The sequence below is a fragment of the Glycine max genome, chromosome 18 (assembly GCF_000004515.6).
Source record: "Glycine max cultivar Williams 82 chromosome 18, Glycine_max_v4.0, whole genome shotgun sequence".
Taxonomy (NCBI): domain Eukaryota; kingdom Viridiplantae; phylum Streptophyta; class Magnoliopsida; order Fabales; family Fabaceae; genus Glycine; species Glycine max.
The window spans coordinates 42,091,575-42,102,493 of record NC_038254.2 but is presented as its reverse complement, the minus strand read 5'-3'; the positions used below and the strand labels follow the sequence as shown (position 1 = coordinate 42,102,493).

At 36.6% G+C, this 10,919-nt stretch overlaps 1 protein-coding gene across 1 annotated transcript; it reads left to right on the top strand.

The window, feature by feature from the left end:
* Positions 1-4,592: 4,592 nt before the first annotated feature.
* On the top strand, positions 4,593-5,111 carry LOC102660711 (uncharacterized). Its single transcript, XM_006603428.1, has one exon. The coding sequence runs from the start codon at positions 4,593-4,595 to the stop codon at positions 5,109-5,111; it is 519 nt and encodes a 172-aa protein (XP_006603491.1).
* Positions 5,112-10,919: the final 5,808 nt, after the last annotated feature.

Genomic DNA, 10,919 nt, shown 5'->3' with positions numbered 1-10,919 from the left:
CGTGCGTGTGTGTGCGTGTGTGCATGGGTGTGTGCGGGCGAGTGTAAGCGCGTGCGTGCGTGCGGCCGGGCGGGCATGCATGCGTGCTTGGGTGTGTGGGTGTGTGTGTGGGTGTGCGTGCATGGGTGAGTGTGTATGCGTGCGTGCGTGAGTGGGCAGCTGTGCGTGGGGGTGTGTGTGTGTGTGTGTGTGTGTGTGTGTGTGTGTGTGTGTGTGTGCGTGCGTGCGTGCGTGCATCCAAAAAAAATGAGTTTTAATAAAAGCGAGTTTAATCATCCAGTAACTATGTAAAATAAAGTTCTAAAACAATTTTTCAAGCAAACACTTGGTATAAAAAGAATGACAAAAAATGCTAAGAGAATGCTTAATAAAAGTGTTAAAAAGAAAAGTAAAAACACCTTATTTATACAGGTTCACTCAAATAGACCTAGGTCCAATTCCCTTTACACAACATGAAAGGGTTCCACTAATAAAAAACTTGATTACAAAACAAGTATTTTGTCCTGCTACTTCTGGCTATACAAGTATTCTTCTAGCCAGTTCTGACACTATCTTAGACTCCTCCTAAATCTAAGAAAACCTAAGTATTGTTTAACACTAAGCTTACAAACAATAGTTTGAATGAATGCAAGTATTCAATAACATTTAATGAGTGCATAAGCAGTGAAGTTCAAGTATAAGATAACTTTGCTTAGCAAATGATAATCAACGAAAGCTTAAATAAATCATCTAGTGATTTTTGGAGAGTTTTGCTTTAGAGTTATTCTCGTTTTCTCATAATAATTTCATCGTTGTGCTTTTTCGGTAGAGTATGTCTTTTATAGATTTCAGTGAATGATCTGTTATGGGATTCGTGTTGAGTCCTTGAAATGACCATTGTCTCACATTGGAGATAAGACTACATCTCATGCCCTGATTCAAGAGGAAAAGAATAAAAGTACAGACAACTGCATGTGCTCCTTGTACTCGATGAAAGTAACCATCGAGGAATATTCTATGTAGACCTTCTATTCTCTTGTATTTTGTCCTTTTTTTAGATTCAAATGCTAGCAATTCAAATAAAGAGAGGTAAACTGAATTTTCATGAGAAATAATACCTGTACTTCCCTTGGCATAAATTTTTTGTACTACGTTGGATGCAAAGTGATGGAAGCTTGTAGGATTGCATCACAAAGTATGTATAAGACTTATACCAACTGGACGCGAGTGTTGAACATACTTATTGTATAACATTGGTTAATATAAAGGAGTGGATGCTCTTGGTCTTATAATGCGTTGGATGTAACACCCTGATATATATATCTATATATTATTAGTAATTATGTTTGATGTTTGATTATTTGTTGCATTATTTTCATCCGTAATTATTCTTAAGGAAGTTAATTTAGTTAATAGAGGGGTGTGGATAGATAAGGATCTAACTTCTCAAAGAAGCCTCTTGAGAAAGCTTCTCAAAGAAGCCACGATGAAGCTTCTGGAGGAAGCCTCTTAATGAAGCTTCTAGAGAAAGCTACATGAAGCTGCCTCGGTAAAAACGCTGCCCAGCCTTCGTTAACCGTTGGATCTTCTCGAAATTTGGTCTACAACTTCAAAAGACACTTGTCCAGGATCTGACCGTTGGGATCGTTGAGAAGATTTCTGGAGTAAGCTAGAAGCTTCCGTTCCCGAGAGCATCTCTTATTTAAGCATTTCAGCCTTTGCTTTTGTGTAGCTTAGGAAAAACGCCATTTCTTCTTCTTTCTTTCTTCCAACTCCATTTCTAAAGTTCCAAGTACTTTCTCCATCACCCACATCCACCATTAGCCACCACAAACCATCATTGTTCTCCATTGAAAACCCACACCGAGATGAACCATTCAACCGAAGCAAAATTTCCAACTTGGCTTGCGGTTTCGGTAGAGAACGAAAACCCTAATCTGATCTTTCGTTTTCTTTCGAGGTAACCATGGTTCTATGCTTGTTTCTTGTTAGTTCCATCTTGTCTTTGCATCTTTTCTAACTTTGCAACCGCCATTGCATGTCTTATGCTTCCTTTGAAAAACCTTAGAGAAAGAGACTTTGTAAACGTTATCCTTTCATGAAATGCATGTTATTTTCATAACCTACACTGAACCCCAGTCACATTGGCGTGGTCGGAATTTCCAAATTTCGTTCCTTTGTAAAACCCGAAATACTCTCCGCTCTTTCATGTAGTGATGTGGGTGTTTGACCCAGAGCACTGTTACTAGCTTTGTTTTCTTAAATCCATACTAAGTCTCCTTCGTTTTGGCATGGTAGAGGCTTATGTGGAATCGACAAGCAAGGACACAAAGGAATCTTCAAGTGACGCGACGAGGAATCCGTGGGGTAGCTCACTATAGGTAAGGGGAGTTTATTATAAAATTTACCATTTTAACACCATAGTTAGGGTCAGGGAACCTAACTATGAGGATATCTACCTGTCCCTGTTGCATGCTGATTTTTCTTCAAAGAAAATTGCGTTTTAACTAATGGGATGCGATATATATATATATATATATATATATATATATATATATATATATATATATATATATATATGTATGTATGTATGTATTGTGAGGAATGATATTGTTTTGGTTGTTTGAAATGTGTTGTTTGAAGACCGTGCGTGTGGAAATGATATTGTTGTGTTTGTTTGAATTGTTGTTGATGTTGCTATTGAGGATTTTAATTGATATGTGATGATAATGATAATTATGATGATATTGATTTGAGATGACATTGTTAATAAAGACCATGTCAACATGAATTGTTATTATTGATGAATATGCGAATATGAAATGAGGTTGTTGTTGTTGATAACGTCATTGAGATGAGATGATATTTATGTTGTGAATGACATGGAAATATGATTTGTTGATTGATGTTGGAAATGTATTGGCATGTGCATGTTGTGTATGTTCGTGGGGGGCACTGTGCACTGACCTTTCAGGGTCTTTGGCACTAGCTTTTGGCCACGTTCATACGTTGGATGTTGTGTATGATCGTGGGGGGCACTGTGCACTGACCTTCCAGGGTCTTTGGCATTAGCTTTTGACCACGATCATACGTCGTATGAAGTGTATGTCATGGGGGGTAGAGTGCACTGACCTTGTCGGATGGCCCAGACGTGGGTAACTAGCGTGGTTAGAGAATCTAAGCATTCCTGAGGGGATGCTTAGGTGCTTTAATTGGTCCATGGTCTTTGGCACTTACTTTTGGCCGTGATCATAGCTCATACGACACAGGAAATAGAGTAACTGTGGCCAAGTGTACTTTGTACTAGGGGGCTGTCACCTGGTAGGGAACACCTTTGGGCTCCCAGGCTGATCACCTATGGGAGGGGGGCTATTACGTGCACAACCGGGTGGTCTCGACAAACTCAGCACAGTTCCCTAAGTGAGAGTGTCGTGTGGACACGCTTAGGCTATTTCCTGAGGTTTGGTTGTTGTTGGTACGTACCACATTGCATTTGAGTGTTGAGTCAGGTGCATGCATCATTCTGTGCAGTCTCGATTGGGTCCATGGATGGATGATGGATATTTGTTGGATATGAGTGTTGAATAATGATTATTGTGTATGCTCATCATGTTTGCCTATGTTCCTTGCTAATTGTGGTTATTTGGAATTGATATTGGTTCTTTTATAATAAACTCACCCTTGCAATTTTGTATCGTGTGGTTGATACCTGTGATGATCACGAACCTTGTTCGTGGGAGCAGAATGACAGTGGCAGGGTGTAGGGAGTAAGATTCTGGTGAGGAGCCACCGAGCCGACGTGATGACGTTGGCGTTATTTTGGGAGAGAGTTGTGTTTTGTAATCAACTCCTCCGTAGTTGGTTTTTAAGTTTTATTTTGTTGAGTTAAAGATGTAAAACTGGAATTTTAATTATATAAATATGAACATATTTAATTTTCGTTATGTGTATGACATGTACCGAATTATTGTTTCTATGTAATTATGCATATTCACTTAAGTAATGGCTTGTTGTTGGATGAATTTATGTTGTGACAAAATCACTTCTATTTTCATAATCAAAAATTAAGGGAGTTCTTTTTATAAAAATTGAAATTATCGAATATTAGAGTGTGGATACCGTAGCGACGAGGCGGGTCGTTACATTTAGTGGTATCAGAGCAGGTCGAACCTTTCGGCCAGTGAGTTGTGAGTCTGCTATGTTTTTCTGTGCATTCTCTGGTTGTTTTGTTGAATGCTTGGTGTTGGTTGTTTGCTGATGTTTGATGTTCGTTGTTTGCTATTAGCACTTACTCACTAGTTGTGTTTTAATGAGCTATAGAGATTTGATTGTTGTAGTCGTATTGAATTTGTTTTTCTGATGTCTGCTATACCATGAATTTCAATGTCGGGTCACGAATTATCAGACTGGCCACCTATATAATTTGTGAAGGGCAATGGAATGATATGGCAAGCGATCAGAAAATGCAAATGATGGAAAGTAAGTGTTAATGTCTTGAGGCATCAACTCTCAAGAGTAATTGAGTAGGAATTTGTAATGGTTGTGATTGTTGTGTGGTTCTTTGTTTGTGTGTATTCCTTCCATGTCTAACTCCCTGGTGTGTATAGGGAGTGATGGCTGGACGGAATGATTGTGCGATAGCGGATGCCCTTCAAGCCTTAGCTCAGGCCATAGGGAATCCGAATAGAGGAGAAGTTGGTGGAGCTGTTGAGTACCAGGGGTTGGATCGCTTCCAACGAAACAACCCTCCTTCTTTTAATGGAGGATACAACCCTGATGGTGCTCAGAACTGGATAAGGGAAATTGAGAAAATTTTCCGAGTTATGGCATGTCCGGAGAGGCAAAAGGTTGCTTTTGGTACATATACTCTAGTGGAAGAGGCTGAGTATTGGTGGGAGAATACTCGCCAATGCCTAGAGGCTGAAGGTCAAGATGTGACCTGGGATGTCTTCAAGAGAGTGTTTTTGGAGAAATACTTTCCTGAGGATGTTAGGAACAAGAAGGAGATGGAGTTCTTGGAGCTTAAGCAAGGAAGTATGACTGTGGCTGAATATGTGGCCAAGTTTGAGGAGCTGGTGAGGTACTTTCCCCATTATCAAGGGAGAGATGGTGAGAGTTCCAAGTGTCAATAGCTTTAGAACTTGTTTTGTCAGAAATTGAGACATTGTTTCTAAGTAATAATAGAAGTTTATCTGATTTCCCCTCGATGCTTCAGCCAAATCTCAGTATAATTCCAAACAAATGAAACAAATTGATATATGATGAGCTAAATTACGACAAAGAAGTTTTGGCAGCACAACATTCCTCATCGATGTCTACAATGACTGTGGAGCAAAGAAAAATATATGACGTTATCATGGAACATATGGCTCAATCAAAATCAAGATTATTCTTCATGTATTGTTATGGAGGTATAGGAAATAGTTACATTTGGAGAGCTTTGTCTGGAACATTTCATTCAAAAGGAGAAAAATTTATAATAGTAACTTCTAGCGGTATAGCTACTTTGTTGATTCTTGGAGGAAGAACAACTCATTCAAGGTTTGTTATTCCTACTAATGTTGACAAAAATTCTACATGGAAGTTCCCTTGCAAAATTGATAGAAATAGCAAAATTGATAAAATGGGATGAAGCTCCAATGACACATAAGTATTGTTTCGAAGTTGTAGATAGTGAAAAAAGATGATGGAACTCACAAACCAAAAGGAGGGAATTGGTTCTAAATCAAATCAAACAAAAAAATAGAGTTTTGAAAAACTTTCTTTTCCAAGGATCGTATCACAAATTTTTGTTAAAACCAATATTTAATAAATCATCCTTAACATAAAATCTTTTTGTTAAAGTTCTTATTCAAAAAGATATTTTCTTTAAACTTCAGCAAATTGATCAAGAATACAATGAGAAAGAAAGATAAGATCAAGAGAAGATGTACACTAATTTTTATATTGATTCACTCTCTATCTCTAGAGAAGTTACTCCAGTTATCTAATCCAAACCAAATTAGATTTTCACTATGCATATAGAATTCTTACAAGCAATCACAATCAATCTCAGTTTCTACCCCAAAAAAGAGACTAAGGTATCCAACCCTAGGGTCCTTTGTGAATAAGAGCCTAAGAGAAATCTACCCTTAGCCTAAACTAAAAAAAACCTATTCTAGCATGCCTTCAGAAATTCATGCATATACTAACAACATGTAACACACGAAAAACCTGAGTCAAAGAGAGACACAACTTGATCAATCACATGCAAGAACCTTTGCTTGAGTGACTCTTCTTGATCTCACAAGTAATTCATAACTCACTTTTTTACCATGAGAGCTTTAATAAAACGAAGTTAGAGTTGTGAGTCACACACTTATTCTAAGCATTTTTTCTTCTCTCTTTTTTGTTCATAAAAGTGAGAACACAAGTTGGTTATTTATAGAGAAAACAATTATAACCGCATGTAATTGATTAAATATCCAATCTAATCGATTATTTCAAAGAAGTAATCGATTATATTATCATTTCAATCAATTAAAGTGTTCTTGATCACTTCTAGGAACACCTTTAAGAATGAAGTAATCGATTACGATCATCTGGAATTCGATTAAAGCAGAAACTCATGAAAAATGAGACATGGTCTCAACTAAACTATGTAATCGATTACGGTTAACTGCTAATCGATTAAATCGAAACTAGAATCTCTCTACAAGCTACAAACACTCGTGTAATTGATTATGATCAACCTTGTAATCGATTAAAACATAGAGTTTTATGCACCGAAGAAGTTTCTAACTTTAGAAACAATCTTCTTACCTCTACATGATGATGCATGATGTACATATGAAAAGATAGAGACTAAGATGCAACAATCAATACAAATGTCACTCAAAGAGTTAGGCATGTAAAAAGACAAAACTTCTTCAAGCTCCAAAGCTTAGTCTTCATGTTGCTCCCACTATCTCTAACAATCTCCCCTTTTTTGGCTTTGATGATGCCAAACTTGAATTGCCATTTGAGTGCATTTGGAGAGTCTTGAGAGTAGAGACTTTTCATAAAAACCTAAAAGTTTCTGAACACTAAGAGAAGTGTCAAAAAATATTATCATCATCATCATCATCATCATTAAGTAGAGTTATATACGAATGTATGTGTGCAATGCACTACTTCTTCCTAATGTATGCATGCAATCCACTACTTCTTCCCAATGCAATGTTTCTCCCCCTTTTGGCATAACAAGGCCAAAAAGTCACAACTACTCATAAAGTAAACAATCAAATATATGATGTGAATAGGGAAAAGATCATAACATTTCATTCATAGAAAAACATTACAACTTAATCATTACAACTATTATAAGAAAACATAACTACTCAATCAAACATCACAAAACAAGTGATCAGAGACACGTAAACATAATTAAATATAATCAGAAAGGACAATTAGACAACAAAAGCAAGCACTTAAAACACAACTAAGCTTCATCCTCATCAGGGTTAAGGAGGTTGCCAAGGGTTAGCCTAGTCTCAATGTTTTCCAGCCAAGCAATTATATTCTCCAATGAACTATGAAATTTTGTTGAGTTCTCTTGATGGAGGTGAAGCATAACGCCCATCTTCTGAATCATAAGTGACTCAAAAGGACTCCATTGATGTGCAGGCTCTTGTGGAGCTTCAACTTCAACATTTTCTTCCATCTGGTCAAAGTTTCCAGTTGTTAGCTCTTCAATCATTATCCATTCATGATCAACAAACCTCATTCCAAGCTTCTTGAGATGTCTTTCGATAATCTCACTAGACGCTTTGGTAAAGTCCACAATCTCATTAGAGACATCTACATTGAACTAGTCAATGAATCTTGAGGCAAGTACAACAAAAGGAAATTCATAATCCACCAGGGGACAAGTCTTCAAATTAATGTCTTCAATCAGCAGTACCCAATTTATCTTGATACCTAATTTCAGACCATAAACAATCTATAGATCATCATCTGTTACCTGAGCATGATTGCTTGACCTTGGAGTGAGAATGTAGGTAATAAGGTAAACCAACATACTATCTTCTGCATTCAGTCCACCAACTCCTAAGCGATTCCTCATGTTCCTAGTTGGGTCAAGAAGCATTCTCCTATATGTCTGCATCTTGTTGTACCCATCAGGCATTTCATCGAACTTGCAAACTCCACCCATGTACATACAAGCTACTTCCTTCCATGAAACAACATCAATGACCATATCTACTCCATTTACAATAGAGAAGAGTATACCTTCAAGGTTAGCACGTGCGCTGGTGTAGAAAACCTTGACTAGCTCTGGATAAAAAGGTCTTTTCATCTGCATCAACTGTGATAATCCTTGTGCTTCCAGCATATTAGGAAAGGTGAACCCTTGTTGAGAGAACCATTCCAAGTCCAAATACTTGGGGACCGTCACATTTTTGATAGCCTATATCATCTTGTAGTCATTCTTCTTGCTTTCATCTGTGAACCATGTGTCCAAACGGTTGAGAGTTGCCTATGAGCATTCACCTTAATTTCTCTTGGAAGTTTTTGCTTTCTTTTGTGCTCTTGAGGATTGCTCACCATCTTGAAGAAGAGAAAGAGGGTTTGAGAGCAGAAGATGTTTGGGTTCAGAAAGGGTTGGTAATAGGAGGTTTTAGAGGAGGTGTTGGGGTGATTTATGGATAAGGTAAAGTTGGCTTATAAAGAGAGGCTGAGACATTTTGGTTGGTTGAGATGGGTGGCAGGAATAAATGTAGTAATAATGGTGGTTGATCAAGTGAAAACAAAGAAATGTAATAGATTACACACAAAACACGCAAGTAATGGATTAAAATTACATAGTAATCGATTAAATTGGCCCTTGATTTTACCTAAAACCAAAAGCTGACACAAGTAATCAATTAAAACGCAAGTGTAATCGATTAAATATGCTAGAAAAACTCCCTTTGAGGTCTTTGTAATTGATTAAAACATAAGGTAATCGATTAAAACAGAACACAAAGCCAAAAAAAGCCTTAAACCATAACATGTAATCGATTAAAATGAGGCACTAATCGATTCCAATAGAACACAACGCTAGAAAAAGCTTTAAGCCAAACATGTAATCAATTAAAATGAAGCAGTTATCAATTACAATAGAGAACCTTAAACCATAACACCACAAAAACAAGTATGGTAATCGATTAAAACAAAAAGTTTCAAAAATTGATAACCACATAGCAACACAATGTAATCGATTAGCACAAGAGAATAATTGATTAAAACAATGAAAAACACGAAATTACAGAGTAAAACATGTATTTTTTTTAAAAAAAATATTCAACCACATATCCATATACTAAGATATTGAAGAAAATAATAGAGATAAAGAGCATATATAAGAACCTATCTCTAGCAAGAGGTTTAGTAAAGATGTCAGCTAGTTGATGTTAATTATCAACAAACTCAATGCAACAGTCACCCTTTGATACATGATCTCTAAGAAAATGATGTCTTGTCTCTATATGTTTGGTTCTAGAATGCATCACAGGATTTTTGGATAGATTAATAGCACTTGTGTTATCACATTTCAAAGGAATGTGATCAAGGATTACTCCAATTTTTTCCAGTTGTTGTTTCATCTAGAGACTTTGAGCACAACGACTTCCAGCTACAATGTATTCTACTTCGGTAGTGGATAGTGCTACACAATCTTGTTTCTTATAGTTACAAGATACAAGAGATCTTCCTAAGAGATGGCATGTTCCACTTGTGCTTTTCCTATCTAACTTGCATCCTACAAAGTCAGAATCTGAAAAGTCAATTAGATTTAAGGAGGTACCTGTGGGATACCACAAACCAACATTGGTTGTGCCCTTAAGGTACTTAATGATCCTTTTAACAACTGTTAAGTGAGATTCCTTAGGGTTAGCTTGATACCTTGCATATAAGCAAACACTAAGCACAACATCTGGTAAGCTTGCAGTTAAGTAAAGAAGTGAGCCAATCATACCTCTATACTTTGATTCATCCACTGATTTACCTTTTCATGCATAGCCAACAACCAATGCTCATCATACAAAGATTCATCTATGTTTCTTGGTTCAATCTAAGAAATAAAAGCCATGCTATTGCATAAAATCCTAAGTCTAGAGTGAGTAGATACTCCCTTTGATATTTTTCCAATAATGTTGTCCAAGGAGAGGTTTTTTTGAGTTCTCCATTCTCTTGGGATGTCTTTAGGAGGTGTGGCAGTGATTTCTTTGCTTTGTTTAAGATCTTCAACATTGGTTTCATCTCTAGGTGTAGTATCTTTATCTTGAAAACCAACATCTTCATCTTCCAAAGAATTTTCTTGAACAATAGAAGTAGTTTAATCACACACAACATGTGAAAATTCTTTCACACACAAAGTTCTCCTATTAAACACTCTATATACTTTGCTTTGCAATGAATAACCAAGAAAAATAGCCTCATCGGCTTTTGCATCAAATTTTCCAAGAGATTTTTTTCCATTGTTTAAAACAAAACATTTAGATCTAAAAACCCTTAAATGAGATATATTTGGTTTTCTTCCTTGGTAAAGCTCATAAGGAGTTTTCTTTAGAATAGGTCTTATAAGAATCTTGTTTAAAGTATAGCAAATAGTACTCATAGCATCAACCCAAAAGTAGTTTGGTAGCTTTGTTTCATTTAGAAGAGTTCTAGCTCCTTCTTCAATGCATCTATTTTTCCTTTCCACAACACCATTTTGTTGAGGTGTTCTTGGGGCAGAAAAATTGTGGTGAATTCCAGTTTCTTTCAAATTCACCTCCATGATCACTTCTAATTGAAACAATATTAAAACCTTTCTCATTTTGAATAACCTTGGCAAGTCTGTGAAAAACATCAAAACCCACATTTTTGGTTTTCAAAAACATTGTCCAAGGGAACCTTGAATAATCATCTACAATTACTAAGCCGTGGTAGTTGCCACC

Coding starts and splice junctions, on each gene's coding strand:
- LOC102660711 (XM_006603428.1), top strand. CDS start 4,593: ATGGCTGGACGGAATGATTGTGCGATAGCGGATGCCCTTCAAGCCTTA.